At 45.1% G+C, this 17,640-nt stretch overlaps 1 protein-coding gene across 1 annotated transcript; it reads right to left on the bottom strand.

Moving 5' to 3' along the window:
- Nucleotides 1–311: 311 nt before the first annotated feature.
- hspa8 (heat shock protein 8) lies at nt 312–9,899 on the bottom strand. The gene is made up of 9 exons (XM_084338379.1): nt 9,791–9,899; nt 7,643–7,855; nt 6,064–6,269; nt 4,861–5,013; nt 3,458–4,013; nt 3,119–3,321; nt 2,694–2,892; nt 1,771–2,003; nt 312–919 (listed from the first exon to the last, which is right to left on the bottom strand). Exons 2-9 carry the CDS (start codon nt 7,848–7,850, stop codon nt 698–700), a joined length of 1,980 nt encoding a protein of 659 aa, XP_084194505.1. The 5' UTR covers nt 7,851–7,855; nt 9,791–9,899; the 3' UTR covers nt 312–697.
- Nucleotides 9,900–17,640: the final 7,741 nt, after the last annotated feature.

Genomic DNA, 17,640 nt, shown 5'->3' with positions numbered 1-17,640 from the left:
ACAGTCCACCACCTTTAACTCTCACTCGCTCTTCTCTCACAGGCACACAGCTGGTGCAAGTTAATAAATGGGAGCTTCCTCAAACAGCCATCTCTTTCCAGACAATCCCCTCTGTGCACAAACCCTTACATATGGTAATTAAACATTAAAACACCTGCGGCTTATAGTCCAGTGCGGCATATATGTACACATCATTCAATTTAGCTGCTGCGGCTTATATTCAGGCGCAGGCTTATAGTGCGAAAATTACGGTACATTTGCACAAGGAAATCCATGCAAGCCCTGGCTTCCAGAAAGACACAAGAGGCAGATTGGAGTGAGGGGTGAAAGGTTAAACCAGCTTTTATTCAAACTAAACATTTCCCCCCCATTCACCTGGAATTTACAGCTCCAAATTGTGCGAACAAAACAATTGTACACTGTTGTGAAGCAAACTGAAGATGCAATAAAAATGTTCCCATGAACGCTGTTTTTTTTTATATTCTTTTTTTGCACTCTGTAACTGAACTTAAGTCAAAACTTGAGCTACGAGAGGGTTTACACATCTCTTCCAAACCATGGACTTGGAGGTAGTTGCTGAAGTGATGGAATGGGTTAAAATGGACCTCCTCGATGGTAGGTCCTAGTCGCTGAAGTGATGGAATGGGTTAACGACCTCCTCGATGGTCGGTACTAGTTGCTGAAGCGATGGAAAGGGTTAATCCACCTCCTCGATGGTCGGTCCGGATGATCCACCGCCGCTGGGAGCAGCGCCGCCACCCGCGCCGGGGAAGCCGCCTGGCATCCCGCCTGGCATCCCCATGCCCTCCGGCATGCCCCCTGGCATCCCGCCGGCCGTCTGGTACAGCTTGGTGACGATGGGGTTACACACCTTCTCCAGCTCCTTCTGCTGGTGCTCATACTCCTCCCGCTCTGCCGTCTGGGGGGGGGACGAGACATGGACGGGTCAACAAGGTGAGAGTCATAGTGGTCAACATTGGCTAGACATTTCAACCAGAACAGATAGGTGTTCCAGTTTTATAATTAGTTAGGACAAGTTTATTTTTTCTGGACACTCAACAGCTCTCCACATAATTATAGACAAAAAATAGTTGACCATGAACGGATTAACTGTTCCACTGTGATCAGATTACAAAATCCAATTAGAATGATACAATTTATTTTAACATGTAGCAACCGTTATATGGCAGACGGCAAACGTGGTTTCTTCAAACATGGTCAAATCATCCAAACATCCATGAAGCAGTCTCTACCTCTGAAGAAAATGCAGCCTATACTCATTTTAGTATATATATATTTTTTTTTTATAGACAAGTCTCTGGTCGCTCAGACATCCAAGGAAGGTTTGGGGCCATCTTTGGTCTTTAGACCTCTGGTGGAAACTACGAATGTTGAGGAAAATCATCATCACAGCGACCTGGAGACCATCCTGTACCCTTTATGGGTCCACTACTAGCACACCATGGTTGGTAGAAAATAATTCCTTACAATCTAGTTTTATACAATACTCTGAGCCAGAGCCCACATCGGTTAGCATCAACCAATAATCCTCCATATATTGAAATCTGACAATATTGGCACTAAACTGCCAAGAAAGACACAACTAGTGGTCCAACGGATGAACCGTTGGTTGGAATCAACTGGTATGACGCCAGACTTCAGGGGGCAAATATTCCAGGGTCTAGATCGACAATAACTGATCACCGTCGATTAATGATAAATTCACGTCGTCGTGATACATCTGCGTTCGGTCACCGAGCCAGTTCTTACCTGGTTCTTGTCCAGCCAGCTGATGACCTCGTTGCACTTCTCCAAGATCTTCGTCTTGTCCTCGTCACTGATCTTCCCGGCCAGCTTCTCGTCCTCCACGGTGGACTTCATGTTGAAGGCGTAAGACTCCAGAGAGTTCTTAGTCGACACCTTGTCACGCTGGACGTCGTCTTCTGCCTTGTACTTCTCGGCCTCCTGGACCATGCGCTCGATGTCCTCTTTGCTGAGACGACCTGGGGACAAAAGGGGGGGGGGGGGGGGAGGCGTTGAGACCAAATGTCATGTTTCATAAGCGAGCAAACAGTTTATGGCTCAAACTTTGACACGCAGGGCGATGGGTACAATTGGAAGAGGGCTAGCGTATAATAATTCACATTTAGCAAGCATTTCTACATCAAATACAATTAAAAGTGCATCATAATAATCTCTTAATTTTTTTATAGACAAGTCTCTGGTCGCTCAGACATCCAAGGAAGGTTTGGGCCATCTTTGGTCTTTAGACCTCTGGTGGAAACTACGAATGTGAGGAAAGTCATCATCACAGCGACCTGGAGACCATCCTGTACCCTTTATGGGTCCACTAGCAGCACACCATGGTTGGTAGAAAATAATTCCTTACAATCTAGTTTTATACAATACTCTGAGCCAGAGCCCACATCGGTTAGCATCAACCAATAATCCTCCATATATTGAAATCTGCCAATATTGGCACTAAACTGCCAAGAAAGACACACCTAGTGGTCCAACGGATTAACCTTTGGTTGGAATCAACTGTTATGACGCCAGACTTCAGGGGGCAAATATACAATAACTGATCACTGTTGATTAATGATAAATTCACGTCGCCGTGATCCAGAAGTCTCCATATTTGGCCTCTGGGCCCCACTTGGTGGCCGTGCCAAAGACTAATAAAATAAACGTACCCTTGTCGTTTGTGATGGTGATCTTGTTCTCCTTGCCGGTGCTCTTGTCGCACGCGGAGACGTTCATGATGCCGTTGGCGTCGATATCGAAGGTGACCTCGATCTGAGGGACGCCTCGAGGAGCAGGGGGGATCCCCGTCAGCTCAAACTTGCCCAGCAGGTTGTTGTCTTTGGTCATGGCACGCTCACCCTCGTAAACCTGTCGGGAGGGACGCATGTCAAATTAGCAAACACGCCAAATGTCTCTTAGCCTCTACAGCTTCATTACAATCGTTCTAGTTACTTCGCTCAGACATCCAAGGAAGGTTTGGGCCATCTTTGGTCTTTAGACCTCTGGTGGAAACTACGAATGTGAGGAAAATCATCATCACAGCGAAGAAGACGACTACGTGGGAGACAACGTTAACCGAAGACCTTCTTCTCACCTGGATGAGGACCCCCGGCTGGTTGTCGGAGTAGGTGGTGAAGGTCTGGGTCTGCTTGGTGGGAATGGTGGTGTTACGTTTGATCAGGACAGTCATCACGCCTCCCGCCGTCTCGATGCCCAGGGACAGGGGGGTGACGTCCAGAAGGAGAAGGTCCTGGACATTTTCAGACTTGTCACCAGACAAGATGGCCGCCTGGACAGCTGTGGAGAAAAGGTACTAGTTAGATTTTACATCAGAATTTTTGGTGGATCATGCTATAAATGTCAGGAACAACATAGCAGGTAAAGTAGTGAGCAGGTCCACAGATTAACTAGGCTCATCAGACGAGACACCCACCGGCTCCGTAGGCTACAGCCTCGTCGGGGTTGATGCTCTTGTTGAGCTCCTTGCCGTTGAAGAAGTCTTGCAGCAGCTTCTGGATCTTGGGGATCCGCGTGGAGCCACCGACCAGCACGATGTCGTGGACTGCAGCCTTGTCCATCTTGGCGTCACGGAGAGACTTCTCCACGGGGTCCAGGGTGCCGCGGAAGAGGTCAGCGTTCAGCTCCTCGAAGCGAGCCCTGGTGATGGACGTGTAGAAGTCCACTCCCTCGTACAGCGAGTCGATCTCGATGCTGGCCTGGGTGCTGGAGGACAGGGTGCGCTTCGCCCGCTCACAGGCGGTGCGGAGACGGCGGACGGCCCGCTTGTTGTCGCTAATGTCCTTCTTGTACTTTCGTTTGAACTCTGCGATGAAATGGTTTACCATGCGGTTGTCAAAGTCTTCTCCTCCCAGATGGGTGTCACCAGCGGTGGACTTGACCTCAAAGATACCATCCTCAATGGTCAGGATGGACACGTCGAACGTACCACCGCCAAGGTCAAAGATGAGGACGTTCCTCTCGGCGCCGACCTGGAAACAAGACGTAAGTTTTAAGTATCTCTGAAGGAAATGCAGCAAATACGCATCTTAGTTTTTTTTTTAATGGAAAAGTCTCTGGTCGCTCAGACATCCAAGGAAGGTTTGGGGCCATCTTTGGTCTTTAGACCTCTGGTGGAAACTACGAATGTAAGGAAGAGCATCATCACAGCGACCTGGAGACCATCCTGTACCCTTTATGGGTCCACTAGCACTAGTTTATACAATACTGCTATTTGAGCCAGAGCCCATGAAAGATGGTCACATCAGTGGGCAGATATTTGAATATCCATATTTTGAAAACTGCCAATATTGGCACTTGAGACAAGTCAATGGAATCTTCCAATCATGTAATTATTGACTATATATTAGGGCTGTCAAAATTAACGCTTTAACTTGAGATTAATTTAAATTATTTAAAGCATTCAAATAAATTAATCTAGATTAATCTATAGAGTGAAAAATCTTCAATTTTAGCGCCGCGGATATAAGAAAGAGGTCTAGCGGAGTCAATGTTAATGGTTTTGTTGAACATTTGTATTTCACAGGAGAAACTGTATTCAACGAAAGCCATTAAAATAGTATTTGAATCTAAATATACTTTCTTTGTGTTGATTTTATATTCATTCCATGATTTTACTCAAGTAAATATCTGTTACAAGCTTCGGTCTTAAGTAGAAAAATGCTATTTTTAATCTAGATTAATTACAGAAAATTGTGAAATTAATTAGTTAAAAAAAAATGTATCTATTGACACCACTACTATATATACACCATTAAAGTTACTACATAGATGAGTCTCTGGATCCAAATGTTGAAGGGTCGATCTAGCTTTCTTTACCTTCTTGTCCAAACCATAGGCGATGGCTGCGGCTGTAGGCTCGTTGATTATTCGCAGAACGTTGAGCCCGGAGATGGTGCCCGCGTCCTTGGTGGCCTGTCTCTGCGAGTCGTTGAAGTAGGCGGGCACGGTAACCACAGCATTGTTTATCGTCTGGCGAAGAAGGAGAAAACACAAATCAACGTCAAACAACTTCACACTAGGCACCAGCAATAATTGTTTTTTTTTTTATTTCAATGAGAATATATTGAGCTCCGATTAAATACGACTCAGGTCAACACATGACCAAGTAGCACCCAATTACAACAGCATTCATTGGTGTGTTTTCTATTGCTCACCAAAGACGTTAAAGGGATAGTTTTGAGTTTCCAAGAATAGGCATTTTAGCAGTAGTTTAATAGCCTTCCACTATTGTGCAGGAAATGCAGCCAATAATTAAGTCTCAATTTGTTTTAATGGACAAGTCTCTGGTCGCTCAGACATCCAAGGAAGGTTTGGGCCATCTTTGGTCTTTAGACCTCTGGTGGAAACTACGAATGTGAGGAAAGTCATCATCACAGCGACCTGGAGACCATCCTGGACCCTTTATGGGTCCACTACTACCACACCATGGTTGGTACACAATTGCTTACAATCTCTACTAGTTTCATACAATAACACTATTTGAGCCAGAGTGCATCAAATCGGTGGGCAGATATTTTAAATCAACAAATATCCATATTGACAGATCAATGAGAATATATTGAGCTCCAATTAAATACGACTCAGGTCAACACATGACCAAGTAGCACCCAATTACAACAGCATTCATTGGTGTGTTTTCTATTGCTCACCCAAACACGTTAAAGGGATAGTTTTGATTTTTGGAACTGTAGCCGGATTTTCTACATACCTGTGGTGTATACTCTGGCTATTTAGCCACAACTGTGACAAGTCAATGGGTTCAAACTCCCATCTATCCAAGCTGAAACTCAATACACAAAGTAGATTTCAGTCAGCTTGTACAGAAGGGAGCTTGACCCCATTGAATTTACATTGTTTGTGGTAAAGTTGAGGTACAGTATGGATTGTCCTCAGGACTAATGAACATAACTAATTAAGCTACACATTTTTTTTTTTTTTTATAAATATAAATCAGAACTACTCATTCAAGAGTTATTTACAAAAATGAGTTAGTGTTGGGTTAAACTATAGTACTCTCACCTTCCCAAGGTAGGCTTCAGCGATCTCCTTCATCTTGACCAGCACCATGGAGGAGATCTCTTCTGGGTAGAAAGACTTCTTCTCACCCTTGTACTCCACTTCGACCTTGGGGCGAGTGTTATCGTTGATTACCTCGAAGGGCCAGTGCTTCATGTCCGACTGTACAACTCCATCATCAAACCTGCGGCCAATCAGTCTCTTGGCATCTGAAACAAGACAAACTAGTGTGAGAGCAGAACTTTGTCCCCACAGTGCATTCTTCATACATTAAAAGCCAATATAACACTTAGGCTACGTTTAGGGATGGAAGTCTGAACAGAAACCGCAAAAGTCTTGCGGTTTCACTTTTAATTTTGCGTTTAGACTAGCGTTTTGGGGTGGAATTCTCCGTGCAGACGAGGCTGTAACAACGCGAGACAACTGAGCCCCGCTGTCACACGATTGGCGCATATGTCACATGACGTGCTGTGAAGACCCGCCCTACTCTGCCTCTAATTCGCAGAGTGTGGGTGGGGAATGTGATTGGACCAAAGCAGAGTCACTCACAGACAGTGGGTCCAGTCATAATAGTTGCGATAGCCGCGGGACAGATTCTTGTGTATTTAAAAGTACTGCCAATGTAGCCTTCAGGTGATCGCCATGGATAGAATCAGACATGCTTTGTTTACGCTTCTAGGCTACTGGCGCATGCCTGTGATGTAAGCAGTAGGCGCGACGAGAGCCTTGACGACCCTTTCGTCATCGTTTTATGCGGTTTGACAGTTTAGACAAGAGCGCAAAGGTTTACCGTTTCTAGGAATTCCACCCTGGAAGGTGGTCTCACTTTTTTACGGTTTCACCCCGTAAAAACGCTGTTTCCGTATAAACAAAAGGCACATCAGAAAAAAATGTTTGCGGATTCACCTGCTAGCGTTTCCGTCTAAACGGGGCCTCAAATGGTATTGTCCCACTATCAACTTAAAATAAGTTTAAAAGCAAGTATTTTCTTTACAAATGTCTTTGTTTTTTTTGTTTTATGGACAAGTCTCTGGTCGCTCAGACATCCAAGGAAGGTTTGGGGCCATCTTTGGTCTTTAGACCTCTGGTGGAAACTACGAATGTGAGGAAAATCATCATCACAGCGATCTGGAGACCATCCTGTACACTTTATGGGTCCACTAGCACTAGTTTTATACAATACTGCTATTTGAGCCAGAGCCCATGAAAGACACTAACACTGAAAACTACTCTTGACACACTATACAAACTGTAACACTCCCAACATTTTGGGAAATTAGCTTATTTGCCATCTACCCTGGAGTTAGACAAGATACATACCTTTGTCTTCTCTGTGCATGCAGTAGGAGTAGGAAGACGTTGGGAACTAGGCTAATGGAGGAACCTACTTCCAGTGACTGACGCTAAGCTAGGCTAACGGTGCACGTCTTCCTACTCCTACTGCATGCACAGAGAAGTAAAAAGGTATGCATCTGCTTGTCTAACTCCAGGGTAGATGGCAAATAAGCTAATTTCACAAAATGTTGGAGTTTTCCTTTAACACTGAAAACTACTCTTGACGCTATACAAACTGTAACCGTACCAAAGACTGTGTTGCAGGGGTTCATGGCAACCTGGTTCTTGGCGGCATCTCCGATGAGCCTCTCGGAGTCGGTGAAGGCCACGTAGCTCGGCGTAGTCCTGTTGCCTTGATCGTTGGCGATGATTTCAACTTTGCCATGTTGGAACACACCCACGCAGGAGTATGTGGTCCCAAGATCGATGCCGACTGCTGGTCCCTTTGCCGTCATGGTTACTGTAGAACAAAAGATGGCAAAAAAGAAATAAAAAATGTGTCAACATGATATACATTGATGTGCAAATTAATCTTAAAAATGTACAACAAGTTTCCAAGAATAGGCATTTTAGCAGTAGTTTAATAGCCTTCCACTATTGAGCAGGAAATGCAGCCAATAATTAAGTCTCAATTTGTTTTAATGGACAAGTCTCTGGTCGCTCAGACATCCAAGGAAGGTTTGGGGCCATCTTTGGTCTTTAGACCTCTGGTGGAAACTACGAATGTTGAGGAAAATCATCATCACAGCGACCTGGAGACCATCCTGGACCCTTTATGGGTCCACTACTACCACACCATAGTTGGTACACAATTGCTTACAATCTCTTAGTTTCATACAAGAATAACGCTATTTGAGCCAGAGTGCATCAAATCGGTGGGCAGATATTTAAATCAACCAATATCCATATTGACAGATCAATGGGATCTTTACTATATACACCATTCAAGTTAATGTGTGTGGGTTGCTTCCGTGTTATGTTGTCGAGGCAGATTGCATTGAGGAAAACCATCCCAACCATAGCTTTGTAAATCTGATATGTCATAAATTTATAGATGTAGCAGTGCTGTCTATCTGTATGTCATATTATGTTATGATGAATTAAAAATGGGGGACCCTGATGTAAACAAGACGAAAGTCTCTCTGGTCTGCATCCCCTTAACAATTGTGTGTATTGAGCCGTACTGTATTGTACCCATTCTGCAATCTGTTAATACAGTTTTCAATCAAGGCTAAACGAGGCCTCTATTGATTGCCTCATGCGGCATAAACAATAGCATGAAAGGGTCATCTTGCAAAAAAACTTTTCCAGCAGTAACTACTTCCCGATTAACATTTCAAACGAATCCATTACACATAATACATTACACCATGTATAACCGATTAATTCTCGATTATATGATGGACGACACTTACTGCAGCAGAGCGTCTGTCTCCAAGTCACGTGGAGCCCCGCACGTGACTGTGCTGCACCGAGTGAATCCAGTCACTTGCTCCTCTACAGGAAACTAGCCTAGATTCACCCTGAAGGGACTGGTTCTGACCGAACCGTTCGTCATACAAGTATCACAGAGACATGTCAAGGTACTCAGTTGCACGAGGGTCTCGGACAGAGATACGGGATGGTTTGAAAGCTCGGCGTTGCTAATAAACATTTTAAATGTTTTTTTATAAACTGGTCAATAGCATTATTTCCAGCGTTGGGTGCATGATAATGCGCATGCGCTGTTATCACGGCGCAGGCGCACCACCAGGCAGCCATCGCCGGAAATAAACCCCGTTTTGAGCAGTGTTGACCAAGTTTATAAAAAACAATATTTATAAAGTTCATTAGCAACGCGGAGCTTTCAAACCATCCCGTTTCTCTGTCAGAGACCCTCGTGCAACTGTGAGTACCTTTGACATGTCTCGGTGATACTTGTATAACGAGCGGTTCGGACAGAACCAGTCCTTCAGGGTCAATATACGTTGGTTTCCTATCGAGCAGCAAGTGACCGTGGACTCACTCGGTGCAGCAGTCACGTGACGCGGAGCAGAGATGTTCTGGAACATTCCACACCTCGCGAGACTCAGCCACGCGCTGCTGCCCGACATTCAGCCACGCGCCGACAAACACAACTATAGCGCATTCATTAGCATAGCAGCCATCATCATAATAATAATCAACAGTTGGGGGATTTTAATCAATAAATAATAATAATGATTGTTCGAATTCGACATCGATTTTTAGGCAGCTGGAGAATGACACGCCAATTATTCCCCCCTCCCCCCATCGTATATCTAGCTCTAGCTGTGCGTTGGGTTAATAATAGCTGTTGTTGAGCCTAATTTGCATAAAAAAAATCCCCCTTCATGAAACAAGTCATATTTTTTGTTTCACAAGTGGGCTTACTTACCGAGTGGCCGCGAGGATGACTCTGGAGTTGTTGTGGAGGAAGGGAGGGCGTCAGGCCTACTTCTCCTCGCGCCTGCTGAGAGAAAGAAAGAGCGGCTCGCCGTGGAACTGGATATATTGCCGGCTAAACAGCCAATCACACGCCGACAATACAACACTTCCGCCCAGAATCCACCAATAATAACCTGGGTGGTGCCGCCCACCCACTTCCGACTTCATATTGACCACTGCACTTCCGTGTCACACGGAGCTCGTGAGGGGGAGGGGAGCGTGGATACAATGAAGGGATGCCTGACCGCGCGCTCTCCCATGACTTCAAAATACCGGAAGTGTTGCGTTGTAGGTCCAATTCATCATATTAATATATTATAAACTAATATATTACTGTGCTATTTTCATACAGAACTCTTTCATTACACGTTTTCCAGTCATCTGAACTCTGACAATAATCTACAAGAATAATACAAATGTATGAAGGCCTAGCCTAATAATAAGGTAATGATTAATAAGCAGACTATGTGATTATTAATAGTGTTAATAAAAAAATAAATTAAAAAAACACAGTAGCCTATTTTGTTTTTGTCTTTTTTACATTTTGTTTTCTCTCATTCTAAATCCCATTCTGTCTCAGCCCTCCGCAGTCCAGACAGTTATTACTGTATACAGTTACAGTATGTTGTGATATTCGAGCCCAGCCCAGATACTTCTATCAGCCCCGCTCCCGCCAAGCAAAAGGGGCGTGGTTAGTCACCCTTCCTCTACACATGCGCAGATTGCGCGCGCACAACGTTACTGATTGATTGATTGATTGAAAACTTTATTAACAGATTGCAGAATGGGTACAATACTACTAATACAAACCAGAAAAATACTTTCGTCTTGTTTACATCAGGGTCCCCCATTTTCAATTCATCATGACATTTATCCAGACATTTATGACATACAAGATATACAGTACTGTTTAAGAGAAAGATCATAAAAAAATATATACATTCGAGGGGAAAGAAACTGTACATTGGAGGGGGTTGGTTGGGGGGGGGGGGGTGGGGGTTGGACATTTACAGGGGCCAGTTTCGAATTACAGTCTCCCGTAGGTGTTCTTTGAGAGTGGTTTTGAAAGTGGGTAGTGATTCACATTCCTTTACGGCTGTGGGTAGGGCGTTCCACATTATTGTGGCATAATTGCGAAACGTGTTTACTCCCTTGGTTGAGCCGAATCTGGGTTTAACATGATTTGTGGAGCTTCCTCTGGTGTTGTGGTCGTGGAATTCACTGACCTTTGGGAAGTATTTCGTCATGTACATGGGTATCTTAGTGGTGTAGTGTATCTTGTAGGCCAGGCCCATTGCAAGTTGCTGTACTCTGTTGTCTACTCTAAGCCATCCTAGGTTGTCAAAATGGGCAGGGGTGAGGTGGGTTCTAGGAGTAAGGTCAAGCAGTAGTCTGACCAGTTTGTTTTGTGATGTTTGTAATCTTGTTTTTAGGGCCTTTGAGGTACTTTGGTACCATGAGGTGCAAGCATAGTCGTAGTACCCTTGAATGAGTGCTCCTGCCAGAGTCTTCAGGGTATTCTTGTTTACCAGAGAGGAGATCCGGTACTCAACCCATTTGTACATTCAGTTACTTATAACTAAGGTATAACTAATAGGAGTAGCTATGTATGAGTGTATATGTGCTGATATTCAATATAACAGCACCCTCTCGAGTGTAATATTGCTTTTATACAACAGTTCTATTTATTATTACAGTAATAAGCGACAACAGAATATGATTTGTTTGTTTATTTAATCATTTATTTAGCTCCGCCAACAAATAGTTCCACAACTGTGCTCTTGAACTTGGACCGTTGCCCAATTAACGGTTGTTATTAAACGGTAAAAGTTTTACTGTTGTTTAAAAAAAGTAGGGCCCATTTACAAACATTACTTTAGGCTTACGTTTGGTCCAAAATGATTTTGTTTTGATTTATGATGACACAAGATAGACTGATCATTCTAAGTCATTACATATATGGTAATTAGTTGCGTAAACGAATTAAAACTAACGTAGCCTCATTTAACAGGCTAACATGAACATGTAATAAACACACCCCCGCCCTCGAAAAATGCATAGCTGCACCTTTAACAAGCACCCTGTGAATGCACTGGGGTGGATGTGTACGACGGGCCAGAGCTCTGACCCACAGCCAGGAAGACGGGGTGTGTCTTGAGTTCACACATCTAGTCACAAGCACAGACCCCGTCCGTGGATTTACCAGCCACAACCACCCTAGCAGACAGGAGAAGATAATAAGATAAGATCTTTTTTGTGCCCCCATGGTTTCAAGTTCAAGTTTCTTTAATAGTTGTCATACAGAAGTACAGAATACTTTTATACAAAATGCTTCTTACTGTTACGCTCCAGAGACTGTGCTAGACAAGATAAGTATGAAATAAAATAACATAGTATAGCATGTAAATTAGAAGTAAAAAATGAGGTCTCAGTGTTCAGTATAGACATATGTACAATGTTCGATGCAGAATAGACGTAACTGAGTTACGGGGGGGGGGGGGGGGGGGGAGTTTTGTGCAATGAATAGGGCAAGAAATATAGAAAAAGGTGTATGTATGTGACAGATATATATACTGACTGAACAGATACTATTCGGTCGACTAAAACAATAGAGATTACCTGAAAGCTTCCAGAAGTTGTTTGTTTTGTTGTCTGTTGACGAGAACCATAGAAGGAAATGTAATTTGAAGCATCAGTAGGTACTATAATAATAATAATAATTCATTTATTTTGTATAGCGCTTTTCAAAGACCCAAAGTCGCTGACAATATATATATATATAATATATGTCCTATATAGATATCTATGTATAGACTCACCTGGAAGCAACTCCATACAGTATAGTCGTCACGCAGTGGTTCTATAAGGTTCTCGTTGCCAGCTTGATGGAACGAGGACCATGTAGACTCAACCGCGAGCGTATTCCACCTAATTGCACGTTGAGTCTACACAGTCCTCATTTGAAATGATTGAGAATCTTAGCTGGTGCATCTTTACGTTGTAAACCAAGTCACTTTACATTTGGTCATTTAGCTGAACGCTTTTATCCAAAGTGACTTGCAGATTGTGAAGAACAAGTCAGCGGGAGGGGCACACCTCTGGCAGATAGTGTCAAACTTGAGTGTTACACGCTGAGTGCATAGTAGTATAGACATATTAGAGTGATAGGTAGTAGTATAAGTATAGTAGCATAATAGTAAAAAGACCCATTTAGATCCCATAAAGACCCATTTAGATCCCATAGAGACCCATTTAGATCCCATAGAGACCCATTTTGTTAAGGTTTGACACCGACCCCAAACGCTAACGACACAGAGAGAGTAGTTTCAGAGTTAGCCAAAAACTAGGGCTTGTTTTATTTCACAGAATAGCAGCAAGAACTTGGTTGAAAACAGACAAAGACTGGGATACAAGCATTTGAGGAATGTTGCTGCTCTGCAGCTTCTCCCGGGGAGGTTCGTCTGAGGAATCTGACAGTGACGTCAGAGCCGCTCTGCAGAATCCTCTCGGCAGTACTCCGAGGTGGTAGCGGGACAGGGAGAGAGAGAGAGCGGGTTAGCTCAGAGTACAGTCGGGAACAGACAGGTGACAGGTGAAGTGACTTGTCCCAAACAGATAATCCAAGTGACTGAATCTTCGGTGTAAATACACACTGTGAGCAATGTCCCAACAACAATCCAAGTGATAGAATCTTCGGTGCGAATACACACAGTGAGCGATGTCCCAATAATAATCCAAGTGATAATATCTTCGGTGTGAATACACACAGTGAGCAAAGTTCAAACAATAATAAATCCCAATGAACAATCCAAAAAACAGGCACAGGGTGAGTGACAGACTGAACAAAAAGCAGGATCTCTTCAGTGTTTACACACACGAAAAATGATAGGGTCAAAAGACTGTCTTGCAAAACTCACCCAGGCGCTGTGCGTAAAGAGAGCAGAATCAAACAGGGCGAGCGCGTCGTTACGGGGAACGGGTTGTCCAAGCGGAATACTTCTTGAGTGTCCTGGGAGGCAAAGCACAGGGAACAGCAGACAAGGAAGGAACGGCAAATGCAGAGAATATATCAAAACGATCCAACAACACTTGATGGGGAATCGGGGTATATATAATCAAAAGGAATGCTTAATGACAAGCTGTGACAGCTGCGGGATGAGATTGACAAGCGTGTGGTTGGGGAAGCACCAATCAAACGGCGTCTACAGGAAGAAGCGTGTGAAGAGGAGAATGCAATTAATTAACTGAAAACTTAAAGGAACAGAGCGAGTAGGCTTAAAGGAACAGAGCGAGTAGGTGAGCAGCGGACAAAAACCTCACACATTTAGATCCCATAAAGACCCATTTAGATCCCATAAAGACCCATTTAGATCCCATAAAGACCCATTTAGATCCCATAGAGACCCATTTAGATCCCATAGAGACCAAAGTGGTCTCTATATGTACCTTAATAATTGGTTAGACTAGAAGTCTTTATTTGTCATGCAGTTTTAACACACACGCGCGAGATGGGCGACCCACAGGAACACACACACACACATGCACTGAGTCGCAGATGAAATGTCTCCCTGCACTTTTCCCATCCCGTCGTCCTTCCCCCCCATGGGCAGCCGGGAGCAGATAGGGCGTCAACGTGAGCCGCGCCCCGGGGACCAATCCAAGTGCTCCTGTCCGTCTTCGTCAAGGACGCCACAGCGTTAGCGATCTGTTGTGCATGTTTTTCCATTGGGTTTCTCTTATCGGGGGGGAAACCCTTGCGAGCACGGGGAGAACATGCAAACTCCACACGGAAAGGCCTGGTCCATTCTCCATGTCTATTCTATTCTAGTCCATTCTCTTTGGATCAAATAACAAACTCAGCATTTATTATGACAACATTATGATGAATTGAAAATGGGGGACCCTGATGTAAACAAGACGAAAGCCTTTCCCTGGTCTGCATCCCCTTAACGATTGTGTGTATTGAGCCGTACTGTATTGTACCCATTCTGCAATCTGTTAATAACATTTTCAATCAATCAATCAATCAATCAATCAATCCATAAGCAAGGCCAACGGCTTCTCTGTTGCAGTGGGTGACAATATTGTTACAAGGAAAGATGAAATGACCTACCTGGGTTCCATCCTAGAGGCAAATCTTTCCTGTGACAAAATGGCATCCAAGGTAATCAAGAAAGTCAACCAACAAACAAGATTCTTGTACCGGATCTCCTCTCTGGTAAACAAGAATACCTTGAAGACTCTGGCAGGAGCACTCATTCAAGGGTACTACGACTATGCTTGCACCTCATGGTACCAAAGCACCTCATGGTACCAAAGCACCTCAAAGGCCCTAAAAACAAGACTACAAACATCACAAAACAAACTGCTCAGACTAAGGCTTGAAGCAGTACATGAAGGTAAAGCCCACCGAGTGGGCGATCAAATTATTTGTTCTGGCAGATGTAAATGGGTACACAATTGACTACAGGATGTATACCGGTAAATCCTCATTTGCGTCAGGGAAAGGGCTGCCGTATGATGTGGTGGTGTCGCTGATCAACAGAGACTATACCTGGGCACCGGCTACAAGTCCCCTCCTCTTCCGCCACTTGGGCCAGCAGGGATTTGGGGCTTAGTTGTGGCACATACAGGCACAAAATACTTGGTGTTATGGTTTGTAACCGACCCCAATCGCACAACACAAGACAGGTATGAGAGTAAGCCAAAACAGGGCATTTATTTATTACATAACAAAAAGCGGCACAGTCCCTTTAAGGGAGAACACAAAAACACTAGAGTCAAGGACATATGGAAAATGCGGCACTGTGCCTTTAAGAGGCGAACAGGCTAAGGGACTAAGGCTAAGGGACAGGGCCAGGGCTAAATGTCAAGGACCAGGACCAGGGGCACTGGAGAGGGGGACAGGGACAGAGGCCCGGAGAGGCGGGCTGGAGACAGGGACAGAGAACAGGGTTAAGGCCTTGGACAGGGCGAGGGCCAGAGCTGCTTACAGGGATGAGGACAGGGTTCCGACGGCGGAGGCCTGGCAAGGGGACAGGGGCCCGACGGCGGAGGCCTGGCACGGGAACAGGGGCCCGACGGCGGAGGCCTGGCACGGGAACAGGGGCCCGACAGCGGGGGCCTGGGCACGGAGATCCTCCTCGGATGCTGCAGACGGGCAGCGCAGAACAAAGGGGTCCCAGGGGACCGGGGCGAAGAGACGCCATCCTCCCGTGGAAATAGGGAGCGATGCGCGCCGTCTTGACGTCTGGAGTGGGAACACCACTCCAGGCTTGGCACGGAGATCCTCCTCGGATGCTGCAGACGGGCAGCGCAGAACACAGGGGTCCCAGGGGACCGGGGCGAAGAGACGCATCCCTCCCGTAGAGAATTGGAGAGCGAAGACGGTGTCCCACTCCAGGCAAACGGCGACAGGTGGTGATGGCTGGCACGTCGTCTCACGCCGGAGACGCGGCAGGAGATGGTAACGTACAGGATGGTAACCGTACAGAACTCCATGAACACAGAGTGAACATAGATACAGAACGAACACAGAGTCCAGAACACAGAACGACCCGACAAGGACTGGAGGGGAGTCTGCAACCTAAGTACTCTCCAGCAGATTGCAAACTCCCAACAGGTGTGTGAGGGTAGAGGAACAGAATGTCCAAGGGTGGGGGCTGGTGAAGAGAGTAGACAGGGAAAAGCTCAGGGAACAGGCGAATCCTCACACTTGGTGTTCCAAACACTAATGACATTTTTTTTTAGATTATATTAATTTCCCCATGTTGAGTTACTGATTTTCCAAACGAAATCTCATTTGGTTATAATGGGTTTAGTGTTTATAGATCATCTTTTTGGTTTGGTATTTAGTTTATTTCAATGAATATAAATAATGGATTCACCTGCTCTGCGTCAAAGGACTTCACTGAGCGAGTTCGCGGTCTCTCTGACTGGAACAAGTAAAGCCAGAGGTACGCATTTTCGGTGTTCCGACACTTTTGTTTGAATCACTATGTCTACATTGTAATTGTGAGTTATGGTTTAGTTTTGGTGCTGCAATTTGCATGTGTGTGATAATAACTATGTTGTCCTGTGTCAAACAGCTAAAGTAATTAGTATGGTTCTGTTAACAATTGGCAGGTGGAGTGCACCCGCAGCAGACGGTAGCTCACGCCATATTGTTTGTGATGCGTTTGATTGATAACAGATCCCAGAATAAATTGGACGTAAACTGGCCATCCTGTTGTCAGCGTGTTCTTCCAAACCCTAAAAGACACAACGCAGAGTGAATCACGCTACACATGGACACCAGAGAGGTCTCCCTTTGCAGCAACACAGTGCTGCAAAGGGGACACAGTGCTGCGCTGGAAGAAGACGGGTGATGGTGTGAGAGAGAGAGAGGGTCCCTATCCCCAGACCCACAGCAGTGGCAGAGTACAATAAGTACACGGGAGGTGCGTCGATACATCGGATCCGATGCCGGGGACCAACTCTGTCCATCACAGGGCCAGGCGATGGAATTTGACTGTTTTCCAGCATTTTCTGGACATCGGCGTGACAAACAGCTACATCATTCACGAGGAAATATGTGCCAGGAACCAGAAGAAAACACACATGACACGCCAGGCCTTCCAAGAAAAGCTCTGCACGCAGCTCGTGGGAGTTCCTCTGCGTAGGCATGTAGTGCTGCCCCCCACACGACCACTTCCCGGTCCCCACAGCCAAGACATCACCGGTGCAATCGGAGAGATCCGGCAAGGACCGCTGGAAGTGCCATCTTTGCAAAAGGAAAACTCCCTGGAAGTGTGACGAGTG

This window comes from Notolepis coatsorum (genome assembly GCF_963971535.1).
Source record: "Notolepis coatsorum genome assembly, contig: SUPER_8_unloc_1, whole genome shotgun sequence".
Taxonomy (NCBI): Eukaryota; Metazoa; Chordata; class Actinopteri; order Aulopiformes; family Paralepididae; genus Notolepis; species Notolepis coatsorum.
Note: the sequence above shows the minus strand (reverse complement) of the source record. Positions and strands in the feature narration are given on the sequence as shown.

Coding starts and splice junctions, on each gene's coding strand:
- hspa8 (XM_084338379.1), bottom strand. CDS start 7,850: ATGACGGCAAAGGGACCAGCAGTCGGCATCGATCTTGGGACCACATAC. Junction 5,014..6,063: donor CTGAAGCCTACCTTGGGAAG/GTGAGAGTACTA, acceptor CTTCTTCGCCAG/ACGATAAACAATGCTGTGGT. Junction 4,014..4,860: donor CCTATGGTTTGGACAAGAAG/GTAAAGAAAGCT, acceptor TCTTGTTTCCAG/GTCGGCGCCGAGAGGAACGT.